Genomic DNA, 18,248 nt, shown 5'->3' on the forward strand with positions numbered 1-18,248 from the left:
TTTATGCCTTCCTTAACTGTATCATTCTGTACTCTTCTTTGCAATACAAGCCGCTTGTTATGTTCAGTCAAGTATTTTTGTTGTTGTTGCATAATATTAGATGGATTGTTGTACAAACAAACAGGTATATTTGTCTAATGTAAGATAATTCACACATCCCATCACTGAGAGCATTACTGAACTTCAAGATTCATTAATATTGAAAAATGATTTGCTTTTCTGTGCTTCATATCAAATGCTGATAATTTGTCAGTGAACCCCTATACATCTATGTGGCAAAAGCTCAATGCTGTTCACATTTCCTTAATAAAAACAATTTGTTCAATCAAGTGCACTTTTTGTAGTGTTCATTTGCTTTCAACTGTGTAGATTGACCAGATTGGTGCCGGTCATGGAACGGAGATGAAACCACTAGACTGATCCATGCACCCGAAACAGGAACACATTGCAGTGTGTAGTGGCAATTGGTTGGGGAAACAGAAGATGCTGCCCAAGAAAGTTCAGAAAGAACACCTTGCACACAGGATCAAGACATTTTGGAGTTTAGATTTATTGGAGAGGAAGCAAGTACAAAAGCAGGTGCACACAACTTATCTACATATTAATGCTGTACAGAGGTACTGCTGACTGCTGTGCAGCAACAGTGGTCTACTGCTCTTTTGATAGCTTATTGAAGAACAAATGCTTGTATGATGGTGAACATTATGACCACACACACTGGTTTCAGATAAACTGAGCTGTTCTGGAGTGTCTTTCTATAGCTGCCATGACTGGCACAGGAGGAAACATCAAGACAACACAGCAACCTGTTGGGAGGCAAAATATGAAAGGCAGAGGTAACGGATAATTGTTTTGGGGAAATTAACAGTTGACCTGTTGTAGCAGTGTGTTCTCAGGTTCCAATAAAATGTACAGTGAAATGAGCTGCAAGTTGACCTGCTATAATACCTCTGTGTGATGTTAGGCCAAGTTAGCATCTATTCATGCCAAAGATGCTGCCATTATACAGACTCTTTGAAGAACCATGAACTTTGCAACTAAATCAAAATCATACCCCATAATATAGTGGACAGTGTACAATCTAGTTTTAGAGAGTCAAAATAAGGAAGTAAACAGTCTGATGGGCAGGTATATTTCAAGGCCTTTTACTTAACATTCAAAAGCAGAAGGAATGAATGAAGCCGGACTGGCCCAAAACTATGTTAACATGCAATTTAAATTGGACATCCAACACGAGTGCTTATATTCTGAAAAGAATCATAACGCCATATTATTGGAGTATTAGTTTCCCAGTTCAACCTGGATGCATTGAAATATGACGGTGAAATATACAGTCTATTTGGCAGCCTTGAAGAAATACCTCCTCTCAGATTCTGAGCTTGTTTAGTTTCTCCCCTCTGACATACAAATACACAGATCAAATAGCTTATTTTTTTAAACACACAAGAAAGAACCCAGAAAGAAACACAACGGAATAAAAAAATCAAAACTCTACACAATGATTAACACTATTTCAGAATGACAGTGACGTTTGTGAATCCTTTACGGTGTTAATAAAGAGTTCACTTTTGACATATGGTCAGTAAAGGCCATTTCTTCTGCAACTATAAAGATGTGCACTTTATATATTTGTTGCCCTATTGTGGCTATAAATTCTTGAGATGAGGGCCATACGTCGCTGTGGAAACTCTAAATCTTTATATACACACAGCAGATGGAGGTCATTTCTGGTTTCATCCCATGTATATGCACAATCAGTCTAACAGTCAGTAACATCCATTATTTTATCCTTTTACACATAAACAGACATAAAATGGGTTGACCACAGCGCAAGACAAATAGTCTATTTTGCTGTGTACTACATGCATTTGCTTGTTCCTCTGCAACATGTTAGAGAAAATCTCTTCTAAATAACACGTTCAAATCTAGTTCTCAGTACGGCTAGGAAACCAGTCCTGCACATTTTAAAAACTTTCTTCAAATATACTTTGTCTTGCCAAACCTGTACTATAAAATCTTCTCTCCATCATTTAAATATATTGACAGCATGACTTGAACTTGACATCAAATTCGCACTTCGGCCTCAGGCAGAGCCTGACTGAGAATTCCAGTTCTTCTCCTCCTCCCACAAAGTGTTTACTTGTGCACTCTTCCTCATGGATTTAAAAGGAAGGGATTGGGGTCAGGAACTTCCTCCAGCCAACGTTTTCACCAGTCCGATGCTTTTAAATACTTGAAAGAGTGCACACTGTGGAGAGAAGGGGAAGAAAGGGAATTGGCAATCTTTCAGGAAGCCAAATGTAAAATAGCTTAAAAAAGGACATTAGCCAAAACAGCTTAAAACAGTGGTAAAACCAAACAGAAGTTGAAAACATATATAAAAAAATAAAGTAAAATAAAGCCCAAACCAAACAGAAAATATTAAAGACAATCAAGACACATGGATACATTGTGGTGTTACCTTAACCCCTCCCCAGAAAGACAGCTATATTCCCATACGTACTAACTGACTGGCTCACTAGGTTAATACGGTTCTACTGAGAAGTTGTGTGAGGCAAGCTAGGGTCTGGATTCAAGCAACCCACCATCAGTATTCTTGTTGCTATTATGATCTACTACTTAAGCCTGGTTAGGACTCTCAATAATCATGATCAATAATTCTGCACTAACACAGTGTACTGATCAAAAAGTTGTTTGAAGTAAACTATTCTGATAGTGAGCTTTGAACCCAGGTCATTGTATTGGAGAGTTGGTGTGGTACGGTGTAGGGGGAAGAAGTGTCCTATGTTCCTTTAGGTGGGGTCCACTTTAAGGCAGTGGGTTCAATAGTCTTGCTGCTGCCGCGCTTGGTCTCCTTGGCTTTCCAGTCGTCGATTAGGTCCTGGAGGAGATAGTTAGCATATTAGCCTCAGAAGCCAAGGTTTGTCACGCTCCGTTCCAAAAACCAGTGGAAGTTCTCCTCAGGAAGACAAAAAAAAGGACAGACAACAGTGGTATAGATGGAAACTAGACATGTTGCCACTTTTCAAACCCATTAAATATTTAGCATGTTTCAGCTTATTTTATTTATTCATACACAACTAACACAGCATAGGCAAACTGACTGACACGGTAGAAAGAGAAACAAAGCTAATTTAAAAAAGCAACAAAAAAAGGCCTCTCCTGAGGGGAAACGTCACTTCTACTCAAAATCCAAATACCAAAGTTCTCCAGACTTCCAATAGTAAAGTCATCGTGATGAGATTTGGAAGGATGGCTCCGTGAGGTTAGTAGCACGTTAGCACTGCTAGGCTCAATGATAAGTGGATGTCCAAGACAATATCGAGACTGAACTGATGTCTAATGGAATAACCCAAACCCCAACTAATTCCACAGTTAGTTGGAGAAATGTCCTGGCCGTCACACTAAAATCAGAACTTGTTCTTGGCAGATTAAAGAATAAATATATGAGGAAATAGTAGGTGACATACCTGTCTCTTCAAGACCAGGTGCTTCCCTTTCCAGTACTTGAGCATCTGGAGGGACTGCAGGGTGCTGACGATGTCCACTGGGTTAACGGCTGTCTCCTGGCTGATCTCCTTGATGGAGATCTCCTTCCCCTGGAACTGGTTGAGGTAGCGCAGCAGCACCTCCTTCCAGTAGGACCTGTAGCTGATTAGGCCCAGGTCTGAGAGGGGCCGCTCTGGAGAGCCCACCTTCTCCTCCACTTTAGACAGTAAGTAACCTGGGAGAGGGCAGACCACACACAGGGTTACACAGAGACCAGGGTTAGGGAGAAACCAGGAACACACACGGGGTTACACAGAGGTCAGGTAGAGTTACAGAGAGACCACAAGGTAGTGGCTGTACTCACTGAAGTCAATCAGCATCTTTCCGTAGCCCTGCCTCATGTACTGTGGCATGGTGAGGATACAGGAGACATTGTAGTTCAGGAACGAGTTCTTCTCCTAAAATGGGAGGGCATAGACATTTTGAGTTTGAGAAAAGCAGTTTATAAATTAAACGTAGCATTATAACTATGACTGACTGGTTACCTTTGAGAAGTAGCCAACAAGATGGCAGCCGGTGTTGTCAGCCTCTGTCATGACGTAGAAGAGGAAGGGCTCCACGTCGTAGTATAGGGTCTTGTGGTCCAGGAAGAGCTTAGCCAGAAGGCACAGGTTTTGGCAGTAGATCTGTGGATGATAGGGTCATTTAGCAGGGCTATGGTCAGAGCAGGGTAGTCATAACATTCACAAGGCAGGATAACATTACATTCCTGGGACCCCAGCAATCTCTCACCTTGTTCTTTTTACCGTCCACCTCAAAGACGGAGATGTTTCCCTTTCGATAGATCTCATCCCCTGGTGGGTGTTTCCAGACACACTTGGCCTGTACAGGGGGAGGAGCAACACCGACCATCATATAAAAACCTATTCAGAACTGAGATCCACTCTGAAACGTCTGAATCCATCCATAAAGAACAATCAGAAAACACCGGAGAAACTAATTGACATGCACCAACGTTCTCACCATGTGCCGACGCAGGATGGTCAGACTCTTCATGTACTTGAGGCAGAACTCACACATGTAGAGGCGTCCCAGGCGGGCGTACTCCTCGGGGTAGGGCGAGTGGTACCAGGTGTCCAGCTCGTAGCGGCCAAACACGATGGTCTTGATCATGTTGCTGCCCTCCGCCACCTGGCCCTGCAGCTTCTCCTGCACCAGGCGGAGGGCAGGGAGAGGGGACAGAAAAGGGAGGAGGAAGAGAGAGGTTTGACTAACGCAGCGATGGAGGGGCAGGCAAAGCGCCACGGTAGGAGAACTCATTACTCTCCGTGGAAGCGACCACGGAGATTACGCTTTCATTTAGAAAGAAAAGGTTAGAAATGTGTGTGGAAAGGATAAGAGAGAGCTTTGATTTGGAAGACTGAAAGGGGAGCCTCTTAAAGATATCGGCTAGAGTAAATCTAACTCAAAGAGAGCGAAGAAGAACTTCTCCATAAACTACCCGGTCTTGTAACTGACAACACCAGACAGTGTGAGTAGCCAGATTACCCAGAATGCTCCCCGTCTGGCACTGCCCACCATAAACGGTGAGAGCTGGGCGTCGACTGGGCCCAGTCCAGACAGTCACTAGTACAGGCTCAGGAAAAGAAAGAGGAAAATGGGAGGAAGGGCGATGAGTTCTCTCTCTCTTACAAGATCCTCCGAAGCACGTGCCTGGGCTTTTCGAAAGAGCTCCAGGTCGTAATCACTTGTGATGTTCTCCAGGAGGGGCTCTCGGTTGTTGCCGTGGGACTGCCGGTGATCCTGGGACATCAGAGAGGGAGAAGAAGCCTTTAACCTCAGAACAATCAGCACATCTCTTCAACCGGACACATTATTTACCTTCAACATATGTTGTCCGAACAGTTGTCAAACTGTGCTTGCGAGACACTTTTTAATATTGGAAGTATTATATTTGTTTACCTTTCGTATGGGATAAGAGTGTATTACAACACGTAGGCTACAGCTTTTTCTTCTGGCACTAATGGAAAAGGGTCGTTTTTTCTTTCCTAGTTTGGATTAGAGGTCAGATCATCACACTCACCATGTACTGGTCTTTCTGCTCTTTTAGCAGACCCGAGTTCCTCTTCTTCCTCATTTCCGTCACCTTCTCCTTGTACCTCATCTGTCTCTCCGTTGGGGCCTAATCCATTATGCAATGTTATGAAACGGCCATGATACTGCCTTTAAATCCAAATCCTATTTTGCGCCCTATAGCCTTTCTTGAAACATTTACTGCAAGGAGGGACAAATCCAAACCAAAAACAGTAGCGTAGTGATAAAATGAGATGGTTGACCAAATGATCATAGTACCTGGTGACGGGTACCGTGTCTGTTCTCATCCTGCCGGTGGGACAATGTCCGCTCCTCCACCTGTTTGTCACGAGAGGAGGCCCTCGTCTGTGAAGATAAATCCCGTTTGGTAAGCCATCCCTACTAAAGATATGCCTACATTATGTTGTTTTATTAAGTAGTAGGCAGACAGATGTCAGACACGGTCCTAGAATCCCACACCTCAACACTAAAGCCAACTTCCAAGGTCTTGTAGATTTACCTTGCATTCATCTACAGAGAGGTTGTGGAAGAGAGGGCAGCCAGATATTGAGAAGTGCCTCTCATGTTTCCCTGTCAAATGGCCTGAAAAACAAATAAAACAGAGAACGTCAAGTGAAACAAATGCAGAACATAACAATTAACAGTGTGTGTTTTGAAGGTGTAGCGTTCTGAGGTCCACATTGCACCAAAAGTCAACTATGTAAATAAAATGTCCTGATTGACGGTGGAGCTGACAGTTAAGAATGAGATCATTTACCCAGAGAGTTGCAGCCTGGTGTGGGGCACTTCATGTTGAAGTTGTAGCTCTCGTGGAAGCGGCGGCGCTTGGGCCTGTGGGAGAGGTCACTGCCAGTGTCTTTGAGTGACAGCTCCTTGGCCAGGCTCTCGTCATGAGAGGCGTTAGGGCTGGACACGTCAATGTCCGACTCCGATGAGAGGGCGTTCCCTGTTGGGGTGCGGGGCGGAGACTCGTCCTGGTCTGCTGCTCGCTTCAGGTCTGGAAGAGCCAACGAAGAACACATGTAAAGGAATTGTTATGTGAATTTAAAGTAGGCTCTCTCTAATTCTCTCGCTCTCTCTCGGAGGACCTGAGCCCTAGGACCATGCCTCAGGACTACCTGGCCTGATGACTCTTAGTTGTCCCCAGTCCACCTGGCTGTGCTGCTGCTCCAGTTTCAAACTGTTCTGCCTGCGGCTATGGAATCCTGACCTGTTCACCAGACGTGCTACCTGTCCCAGACCTGCTGTTTTCACTCCTGAGGTGCTGTTACACCCTCTTCATCCACTGTGATTATTATTTGACCCTGCTGGTCATCTATGAACATATGAACATCTTGGCCATGTTCTGTTATAATCTCCACACGGCACAGCCAGAAGAGGACTGGCCACCCCTCATAGCATGGTTCCTCTCTAGGTTTCTTCCTAGGTTCTGGCCTTTCTAGGGAGTTTTTCCTAGCCACCGTGCTTCTACACCTGCATTGCTTGCGGTTTGGGGTTTTAGGCTGGGTTTCTGTACAGCACTTTGAGATTTCAGCTGATGTAAGAAGGGCTTTATATGTACATTTGATGTTATATTCACAAGCCCGACAGACACCTCACGTATTTTTATTTTAACTTTATTTAACTAGGCTAGTCAGTTAAGAACAAATTCTTACTAATACAAAATAAATTTTAAAAAACTTTATTCAAGTAGGCAAGTCAGTTAAGAACATATTCGGACGACGCTGGGCCAATTGTGCGCTGCCCGATCACGGCCAGGACTCCCAATCACGGCCAGTTGTGATACAGCCTGGAATCGAACCAGGGTCTGTAGTGACACCTCTAGCACTGAGTTGCAGTGCCTTAGACTGCTACGCCACTTGGGATGGGGCTTAGTTCATATTTCAAGTGCCTGGCTTGTATCTAGAATTGTGAATGAGGACATTCCGACTATCTCACCACCCTCTCACAATACCATGTTTATACAGTTTCAAGACACAAGATTCCATTTTGTTGTGATGCTGCTATACACACACACACACACTATGCTATATATATTTTTTGTCAATGTGATGCTTTTGGTGATGCATTTATTTTTCCCAATTCTTGCACACCCCCTTCAGGTTTGGAAAAACATGCCTTGGGAGGTATGAAACAGGACAGGAGGGGATGATGACTCATCATGACACCAAACACCCAATACATGATCGCATACAACGACCCCACCACACCAGCAACGGAAACCCAAAGGAATGAATAGGGATGGTAGCTACAAGCATAGGCTGCAATTTTCCACAGAACTGTCTGAGAAACATAACAAATGAGTGGAATAACATGTGGAGGACAACACAAGCTCAAATCATCTATGTTTGAAGACACAAGCCCAAAACAAACTTAAAGAGTAGAAAAGCACTGGTTGAGCATCACTGCCTCTTCGACAACTTAAAATGATACACTGAAAATATAACATGAATAATGCAGTGGGTGGCCAGCTCTCAGGTGTGGACAATGGAGCAGGGGGGAGCTGTGAGAGAAAGTGACCATGCTGCCTCGTCCTCCTACCCTCCACATGCTGCTCCGTGTCCGACCCCGAAGAGCGACTCTGGCGCAGAGGGTATTTCTTGGGGGTGACCGGCGGCCCTTGCTGCAGACTACGGCTACGGGTCACTCGCCGGGCAGAGAAGGTCACCACCTCTGCTGGGCTGATCTGGACAGGGCTGGAATCTAAAAACACATTTTTTTTTTTTAAACAGATGTCTTCAGGGTTCTCTGGCCCTCAGCAGTAATGTAGCAGGCTAGGAGCTACAACTCTTGTCTCGTCAATGGACAAATCCCTTTCAAGCAGAGACACTTACGTACGCTCCCTTAACAAACGGATTCGTTTCCACAACATAACTGACCAGTAGAGTACAGGCAACAAACAAAACATAGGCCCAAGCAGTAGACTACTTGTTGTGTATAACAACTTAATAACAATATCAGTTCAGTTGTCAAATTGAGGACCAAGGGACATGCCAAGCTTTTTAAAAACCACATAGAATGCATCCTGTTTTTTTCAATAACAAAAGGGAGTGGAAACTATATCATCCTCTACTCAAACCATGACCGCCAGACCGAATAGGATGACTGCTGTCTAAACCTATTCACAGTTTATGACTTTTAATGCTGATATACAATGGCTATTGTACAGCAAGTGATAATAACCCATGAGCACATCTATGGGTATAGCTACAGACAGACAAAAGAGAACCCCAGCATTACATTCAGTATCTTCATTTTGAATCTTCTGACTTAGATTATTGTCATAACATTTGGTTCAATGACCGAGACTAAAAACTCATAGGGCTGGAATCCAAGGGATTCATATAGGATTCATAGTTATTCAGCAGGTTCTTGATGCAGAAACATAACCATATAAATATATTGGCCATCTCATGACAGTTCCATATCAAAACTGCATTGTTGGTTAAGGGCGTGTAAGTAAGCCACTGTAAGGTCTACCTACACCTGTTGTATTCGGCGCATGTGACAAATATTTTATTTGAAAAAGGCATATTTACCTTGTGAACTTTGGCTGAGTCGCAGCGATGCCCGGGTGAGGCGCGTGTTCCTCCGTGTTCTCCCATAGGTCTCGATTCGGTCTGTGTGCTCATGGTCAGCAGAGAAGTCGGAATCCTCAGTGCCGTCGGAGCTGCTCCCAGCATTCCTCTTTCATAGAACAAAAGGGAAGATCGGTCGTCAGTTATGCACACCAGTAACATAAACATGACGATTATTTGGTTTGGTTCCTGTTAGCTTGTATGAACACAATGCTATCGTTGAATCTATTTGTGATTATCACGAAGCATCACTTGTGTGCCCCAATCTTCCTATTACTTTCGTTGTCGTCTTCCAACAACATGTGGGAGGAAAAAGCGCAATAGCCGCTTTAACTGCGACGTGAATAGGCTATATTCAGTAGCCTACAGTGCATTCGGAAAGTATTCAGACCCCTAGAGACGTTTTCCACATTTTGTTACGTTACAGCCTTATTCTAAAATGGATTAAACCGTTTTCCCCCTCCTCAATCTACACACAATACCCCATAATGACAAGGCAACCTTTTTTTTACATAAGTATTCAGACCCTTTGCTATGAGACTCGAAATTGAGCTCAGGTGTATCCTGTTTCCATTGATCATTCTTGAGATGTTTCTACAACTTGATTGCAGTCCACCTGTGGTAAATTCAATTGATTGGACATGATTTGGAAAGGCACAAACCTGTCTATATAAAGTACCACAGTTGACAGTGCATAACAGAGTAAAAACCAAGCCATGAGGTCGAAGGAATTGTCTGTAGAGCTCCGAGACAGGATTGTGTCGAGGCACAGATCTGGGGAAGGGTACCAAAAAAAATGCCTGCAGCATTGAAGGTCCCCAAGAACACAGTGGCCTCCATCATTCTTAAATGGAAAAGGTTTAGAACCACCAATACTCTTCCTAGAGCTGGCCGCCCAGCCAAACTGAGCAATCGGAGCCTTGGTCAGTGAGGTGACCAAGAAAATGAAAAGAACCCAATGGTCACTCTGACAGAGCTCCAGAGTTCCTCTGTGGAGATGGGAGAACCTTCCAGAAGGACAACCATCTCTGCAGCACTCCACCAATCAGGCCTTTATGGTAGAGTGGCCAGACGGAAGCCACTCTTTAGTTAAAGGCACATGACAGCCCTCTTTGAGTTTGCCAAAAGGCACCTAAAGGACTCTCAGACCATGAGAAACAAGATTATCTGGTCTGATGAAACCAAATCTGGAGTAAACTTGGCATCATCCCTACGGTGAAGCATGGTGGCGGCAGCATCATGTTGTGGGGTTGTTTTTCAGCGGCAAGGACTGGCAGACTAGTCAAGATCAAGGCAAAGATGAACAGAGCAAAGTACAGAGAGATCCTTGATGAAAACCTGCTCCAGAGCCCTCAGACTGGGGTGAAGGTTCACCTACCAACAGGACAACGACCCTAAGCAGACAGCTAAGACAACGCAGGAGTGGCTTTGGGACAAGTCTCTGAATGTCCTTGAGTGGCCCAGCCAGAGTCCGGACCTGAACCCGATCAAACATCTCTGGAGAGACCTGAAAATAATTAGCATTTTATTGCATGACATAAGTATTTGATACATCAGAAAAGCAGAACTTATATTTGGTACAGAAACCTTTGTTTGCAATTACAGAGATCATACGTTTCTTGTAGTTCTTGACCAGGTTTGCACACACTGCAGCAGGGATATTGGCACACTCCTCCATACAGACCTTCTCCAGATCCTTCAGGTTTCGGGGCTGTTGCTGGGCAATACGGACTTTCAGCTCCCTCCAAAGATTTTCTATTGGGTTCAGGTCTGGAGACTGGCTAGGCCACTCCAGGACCTTGAGATGCTTCTTAGTTGCCCTGGCTGTGTGTTCCGGGTCTTGTCATGCTGGAAGACCCAGCAACGAACCATCTTCAATGCTCTTACTGAAGGAATGAGGTTGTTGGCCAAGATCTCGCGATACATGGCCCCATCCATCCTCCCCTCAATACGGTGCAGTCGTCCTGTCCCCTTTTCAGAAAAGCATCCCCAAAGATGCTTCACGGTTGGGATGGTGTTCTTGGGGTTGTACTCATCCTTCTTCTTCCTCCAAACACAGCGACTGGAGTTTAGACCAGAAAGCTCTATTTTTGTCTCATCAGACCACATGACCTTCTCCCATTCCTCCTCTGGATCATCCAGATGGTCATTGGCAAACTTCAGACGGGCCTGGACATGTGCTGGCTTGAACAGGGGGACCTTGCGTGCGCTGCAGGATTTTAATCCATGATGGCATAGTGTGTTACTAATGGTTTTCTTTGAGACTGTGGTCCCAGCTCTCTTCAGGTCATTGACCAGGTCCTGCCGTGTAGCTCTGGGCTGATCCCTCACCTTCCTCATGATCATTGATGCCCCACGAGGTGATATCTTGCATGGAGCCCCAGACCAAGGGTGATTGACCGTCATCTTGAACTTCTTCCATTTTCTAATAATTGCGCCAACAGTTGTTGCCTTCTCACCAAGCTGCTTGCCTATTGTCCTGTAACCCATCCCAGCCTTGTGCAGGTATACAATTTTATCCCTGATGTCCTTACACAGCTCTCTGGTCTTGGCCATTGTAGACAGGTTGGAGTCTGTTTGATTGAGTGTGTGGACAGGTGTCTTTTATACAGGTAATGAGTTCAAACAGGTGCAGTTAATACAGGTAATGAGTGGAGAACAGGAGGGCTTCTTAAAGAAAACCTAACAGGTCTGTGAGAGCCAGAATTCTTACTGGTTGGTAGGTGATCAAATACTTATGTCATGCAATAAAATGCTAATTAATTACTTAAAAATCATACAATGTGATTTTCTGGAATTTTATTTTAGATTCCGTCTCTCACAGTTGAAGTGTACCTATGATAAAAATTACAGACCTCTCTCTACATGCTTTGCAAGTAGGAAAACCGAAAAAAAATCGGAAGTGTATCAAATACTTGTTCTCCCCACTGTATATCCATCCTGCCCTGCCTTAATTAAAGTCTTCGAAAGCCAAGTTAATAAACAGATCACTGACCATTTCGAATCCCACCGTACCTTCTCCGCTGTGCAATCCGGTTTCGAGCTGGTCACGGGTGCACCTCAGCCACGCTCAAGGTATTAAACGATATCATAACCGCCATCAATAAAAGACAGTACTGTGCAGCCGTCTTCGTCGACCTGGCCAAGGCCTTCAACTCTGTCAATCACCGTATTCTTATCGGCAGACTCAACAGCCTTGGTTTCTCAAATGACTGCCTCGCCTGTTTCACCAACTACTTCTCAGAAAGAGTTCAGTGTGTCAAATCAGAGGGCCTGTTGTCCGGACATCTGGCAGTCTCTATGGGGGTACCACAAGGTTAAATTCTCGGGCTGACTCTTTTCTCTGTATACATCAATGATGTCGCTCTTGCTGCTGGTGACTCTCTGATCCACCTCTACGCAGACGACACCATTCTGTATACATCTGGCCCTTCTTTGGACACTGTGTTAACAAACCTCCAAACAAGCTTCAATGCCATACAACACTGCTTCCGTGGCCTCAAACTGCTCTTAAACACTAGTAAAACTAAATGCATGCTTTTCAACCGATCGTTGCCCGCACCCGCCCACCCGACTAGCATCACTACTCTGGACGGTTCTGACCTAGAATATGTGGACAACTACAAATACCTAGGTGTAGACTGTAAACTCTCCTTCCTGACTCCAATTAAACATCTCCAATCCAAAATTAAATCTAGAATCGGCTTCCTGTTTTGCAACAAAGCCTCCTTCACTCATGCCGCCAAACATACCCTCGTAAAACTGACTATCCTACCGATCCTCGACTTCGGCGATGTAATTTACAAAATAGCCTCCGACACTCTACTCAGTAAACTGGATGCAGTCTATCACAGCGCCATCCGTTTTGTCACCAAAGCCCCATATACCATCCACCACTGCGACCTGTATGCTCTTGTCGGCTGGCCCTCGCATCATATTCGTCGCCAAACCCACTGGCTCCAGGTCATATATAAGTCTATGCTAGGTAAAGCTCCGCCTTATCTCAGCTCACTGGCCACGATGACAACACCCACCCGTAGCACGTGCTCCAGCAGGTATATCTCACTGGTCATCCCCAAAGCCAACACCCCCTTTGGCCGCCTTTCCTTCCAGTTCTCTGCTGCCAATGACTGGAACGAATTGCAAAAAAAAAGAAGAAAAAAAAAAAAAAGATTTAAAATCAATTAAAAATAAATAAATAAAATCGCTGAAGTTGGAGACTCATATCTCCCTCACTAACTTTAAACATCAGCTATCTGAGCAGCTAACCGATCGCTGCAGCTGTACACAGCCCATCCAATCTACCTACCTCATCACCATATTGTTTTTATTTACTTTTTTTGCACACCAGTACTTCTACTTGCACATCATCATCTGCACATCTATCACTCCAGTGTTAATTTGCTAAATTGTAATTACTTCGCCACTATGGCCTATTTCTTGCCTTACCTCCTCACGCCATTTGCACATACTGTATATAGACTTTTTTCTATTGTGTTATTGACTGTACGTTTGTTTGTGTCGCACTGCTTTGCTTTATCTTGGCCAGGTCGCAGTTGTAAATGAGAACTTGTTCTCAACTGGCCAACCTGGTTAAATAAAGGTGAAAAAAAATGCGATAGGATATTTTCCTGTGTTTAGTCCGGACTGCATTCTCACCTGCAGTGAACCGCACCACGGTATGAATAGAATCGGACAGAGTACACCCTTCTTGAGCAAATCAGTGCGTTGTTTAGTGTGCTTTCGAGTGCAGATAGTAATCACACCAGTCCAAACGAGCCCAACTAAGGGGGTAAACGCACCAGAGGTCAGAAAAAACACACCAAACCAATTGTGTGAGAGCCCCCTACAACTGCAAAAACATGTGGCAAAGAAATGTACTTTATGTCCTGAATAGAAAGCGTTATATTTGGGGCAAATCCCAACACATCACTGAGTACCACTCTTCATATTTTCAAGAATGGTGGTGGCTGCATTATGTTATGGGTATGCTTGTCATCAGCAAGGACAAGGGATTTTTTTTAAATAAAATAAAATGGAATAGAGCTAAGCACAGGCACAATCCTAGAGGAAAACCTAGACACTGTGAGGCAAATTCACCTTTCAGCAGGACCATAACCTAAAACACAAGGCAAAATATACACAAGAGTTGCTTATCAAGACAACATTGAATGTTCCTGAGTAGCCTAGTTACAGTTTTGACTTAAATCGGCTTGAAAGTCTATGGCAAGACTTGAAAATGGAATGCTCAACAACCACCTTGACAGAGCTTGAAGAATTACAAAAAATAATCATGTGAAAATATTGCACAATCCAGGTGTGCAACGTTTTTTTTTAGATTTACCCAGAAAGACTCATTCTGATTTCATTTTCAATAAATTTGCTAACATTTCTAAACTACATGTTTTCACTTTGTCATTATACTTATGGGGTATTGTGTGTAGATGGGTGAGAAAAAAACATTTAATCCATTTTGAATTCAGGCTGTCATGTGGAATAAGTCAAGGGTATGTGAATACTTTCTGAATGCATTGTATGTTTTGAAGCAAACTGGACTGGAATACTAACTAATACTCTACACAGAAAAAAAGTCCTAATCCAACAGCACAAGCACATAAAATACAAGAATCACCGAAAACATTGTTTACAAGCGTCAATGGTTTACATATTGATTCATGTGGAGGAGGAGCATGTGTACAAGCAACACTTCCGTAGTACTTTTCCCACAATGCACCATATCAAAACATTTACCAACGGTCAGAACTGAAATCCACTCCATAAATGTTCCAAAACAAACATGAACATGAAACGGACCATGCATATGTATATCAACATTGCCATACTGTTACGTTGACAACTAGCGTAGCGAAAATAATTTCGAGATGAAAATGGTTCAACAATCATGAGGGCACTATGTGTCTTTAACCAATTGCAAGGGAGGAAAGGCGGGACAGGAGAAAATTAAACCAATTGACACTATGTTATTCCTGAAACAATCCAATGAAATCGTTGTTTTGAGGAAGACAAGTAATTTGCCTCACCACCAGCAGGATTCAACTAGCTTCAGCCAGAGAGGTTTGAACCTAGATAACACCTTTTCCTTACACCCTGCGGGCCTGTTCCACCAAGCTTTTGGTTCTATCACTGCTAGCTGGTGGTTCATCTGTAAGATAGATAACTACGTTAGATAGCTAAAGCGATTGTGAAATTATGTTCAAATGCGCCCCATCACTATAGCCATGAATGAACACACGCATGGATAGCTGGTTAGCATTAACTAGACCAGTATCGCATCAGCTTGCCATGGCATTTGTGCTATTCTAAATGTTACACAAAATTGATTGTGCTATGCTTTAAGGCCAACCAGGGCTCAAATAGCTCCCGTTATAGTGACATTTCGACATGATAGTAAGTTAGCTAAACAAATTGACATTAGATATAGCTAGCATGAGTCAGTCACCTGTATTTTACAACTACGTATATAAATAAACCAAGTTCTTACCTTTCTCCGAGGCATATTTCACTTTAACGGTGTCTGTTTTAAGACGTTAGCTATCCCTTAGCTGTAAAAAATAAACAGCGTTTTAAAATGAAAATGCTCACTAATGAAACTGATTGACTGGAGATGCCGCTCAACGTTTGTCTCACACTTCCGTGGTATGTTCAAGCAAGTCGACACGTTTCGGAATGTTTTGAAACGGTTCTACTGTTATTCAATTGGCCACTAGATGGCAGTGTGGTAACGTGTACATGATCGTCCATTGTGTAAAGGCCCCTTGCTATCCGGAATGCATGGGAAGTCCCTACCATACTACAAGTTGAAATGTAAGGTTAGGGTCTAGAGGTACGGACATCCCAAGGACCCCAGATAATGTACAGTGAAATACACTGACAATACACTGACTCATACAGTTTACATAAAAATAGACTGTGCATTTTTTTCTGAGGTAAAATACAGTACAGTACACAAGATGAATAGTGAGAAGTTTGATGAGGATGTACATAGACCATTCATTCATCATAGAGCGCTGATTGAGTGTATATCAGGGGAGGTCTTGTGTAGCTGACCTCCCCTCCCCCACACACTCTGTCTTTGCTACTAAGTCTCACTCCCACCGAGTTCTATAGAGTTCTATACTGAACAAAAATATAAATGCAACATGCAACAATTTCAAAGATTTTACTGTTACAGTTCATATAAGAAAATCTGTCAATTTAAATAAATTCATTAGGCCCTAATTTATGGCTTTCACATGACTGGGAATACAGATATGCATCTGTTGGTCACTGATACCTTTAACAAAAAAAGTAGGGTTTTGTATCAGAAAACCAGTCAGTATCTGGTGTGACCACCATTTGCCTCATGCAGTGCAACACTTCTCCTTCGCATAGAGTTGGTCAGGCTGTTGATTGTGGCCACTTCTTCAATGGCTGTGCAAAGTTCCTGGATGTTGGCGGGAACTGGAACAGGCTGTCTTACACGTCGATCCAGAGCATCCCAAACATGCTCAATGGGTGACATGTCTGGTGAGTATGCAGGCCATGGAAGAACTGGGAAATTATCAGCTTCTAGGAATTGTGCACAGATCCTTGCGACATGGGGCCGTGCATTATTATGCTGAAACATGAGGTGATGGTGGCGGATGAATGGCACGACAATGGGCCTCAGGATCTCATCACGGTATCTCTGTGCATTCAAATTGCCATTGATAAAAATGCAATTGTTTTCATTGTCCGTAGCTTATGACTGCCCATACCATAACCCCACCACCACCATGGGGCACTCTGTTCACAAAATTGACATTTCGCCCACACGATGCCATCTGCCCGGTACAGTTGAAACTGGGATTCATCCGTGAAGAGCAAACTTCTCCAGCTTGCCAGTGGCCATCGAAGATGAGCATTTGCCCACTGAAGTCGGTTTCACGGTGGACTGCAGTACACGTGGTCTGCGGTTGTGAAGCCGGTTGGACATACTATCAAATTCTCTAAAACAACGTTGGAGGCAGTTTATGATAGAGAAATTAACATTCAATTCTCTGGCAACAGCTCTGGTGGACATTCCTGCAGTCATTCAATTGCATGCTCCCCCTGTGTAATGATCATGCTGTTTAATCAGCTTCTTGATATGCCACAGTTGTCAGGTGAATGTATTATCTTGGCAAAGGAGAAATGCTCAATAACAGGGATGTAAAACCAATTTGTACGTAACATTTGAGCGATATCTGCTTTTTGTCCGTATGGAACATTTCTGGGATCTTTGGTTTCAGCTCATGAAACATGGGACCAACACTTTGTTGCGTTTATATTTTTGTTCAGTATATATGTAATTCTATGCTTACCCTCCTTCTCTCCCTATAACAATATTTCATGAAGACAAGAAACCGATTGGTAGTGCTTCTTGATTTTACAATCTAAAGACTGAATCCTCCACAGGCTTTTCTGACTGAGAGCGATAACAAATAAATGAACTGTGGTCTATCTACAGTAAGTGATTATTAATTATGCTATTTGATTGTCAAATAAAATGTTCCATTGGGTATTATAAATCACAGGGCATTTACATGAAAAGTGGCTGTTTCATAGAGCATGATTAATGTGGACTGTACACAATAAATAAAAATATATATTTAATTTTAAAAGAATTGACTCTCATATTTTTACCTTTATTTAACTAGGAAAGTCAGTTAAGAACAAATTATTATTTTCAATAATGGCCTAGGAACAGTGGGTTAACTGCCTGTTCAGGGGCAAAACGACAGATTTGTACCTTGTCAGCTCAGGGGTTTGAACTTGCAACCTTCCGGTTACTAGCCCAACGCTCTAACCACTAGGCTACCCTGCCGCCCCATCATATGAAAAGAAAACCAAGTAGTGCGCTAATCACGGATTTATTATGCTGTCTAATTTCTCAGGGCAAGCCCTGTCCATGACCACTGCACTGCGTGAGGTTACCAGCCCTTCTCCATTGAAAAACGACAGTTGATCCCTCAATGGACATTTTATCCCCCCCAACGGACAATTACCCTGCCCACACCCAATGAACATTTATATTTACCATTGTCACGTCGTAAACATGTATACATA

At 43.4% G+C, this 18,248-nt stretch overlaps 1 protein-coding gene across 2 annotated transcripts; it reads right to left on the minus strand.

Moving 5' to 3' along the window:
• Positions 1–526: 526 nt before the first annotated feature.
• LOC115110880 (histone acetyltransferase KAT7-like) lies at positions 527–18,163 on the minus strand. Of its 2 annotated transcripts, none has more exons than XM_065006510.1 (14): positions 15,664–18,163; positions 9,123–9,270; positions 8,125–8,286; positions 6,341–6,580; positions 6,083–6,165; positions 5,842–5,928; positions 5,573–5,671; positions 5,203–5,292; positions 4,513–4,698; positions 4,282–4,371; positions 4,035–4,175; positions 3,854–3,947; positions 3,471–3,724; positions 527–2,881 (listed from the first exon to the last, which is right to left on the minus strand). In XM_065006510.1, the coding sequence occupies exons 1-14, from the start codon at positions 15,676–15,678 to the stop codon at positions 2,783–2,785; spliced, it is 1,788 nt and encodes a 595-aa protein (XP_064862582.1). In that variant the 5' UTR covers positions 15,679–18,163; the 3' UTR covers positions 527–2,782. The 2 variants fall into 2 exon arrangements, with proteins under 2 accessions (XP_064862582.1, XP_064862581.1); XM_065006509.1 differs by having other exon boundaries at positions 5,182–5,292.
• Positions 18,164–18,248: the final 85 nt, after the last annotated feature.

The sequence above is a fragment of the Oncorhynchus nerka genome, linkage group LG21 (assembly GCF_034236695.1).
Source record: "Oncorhynchus nerka isolate Pitt River linkage group LG21, Oner_Uvic_2.0, whole genome shotgun sequence".
In the NCBI taxonomy this organism is placed as follows: Eukaryota; Metazoa; Chordata; class Actinopteri; order Salmoniformes; family Salmonidae; genus Oncorhynchus; species Oncorhynchus nerka.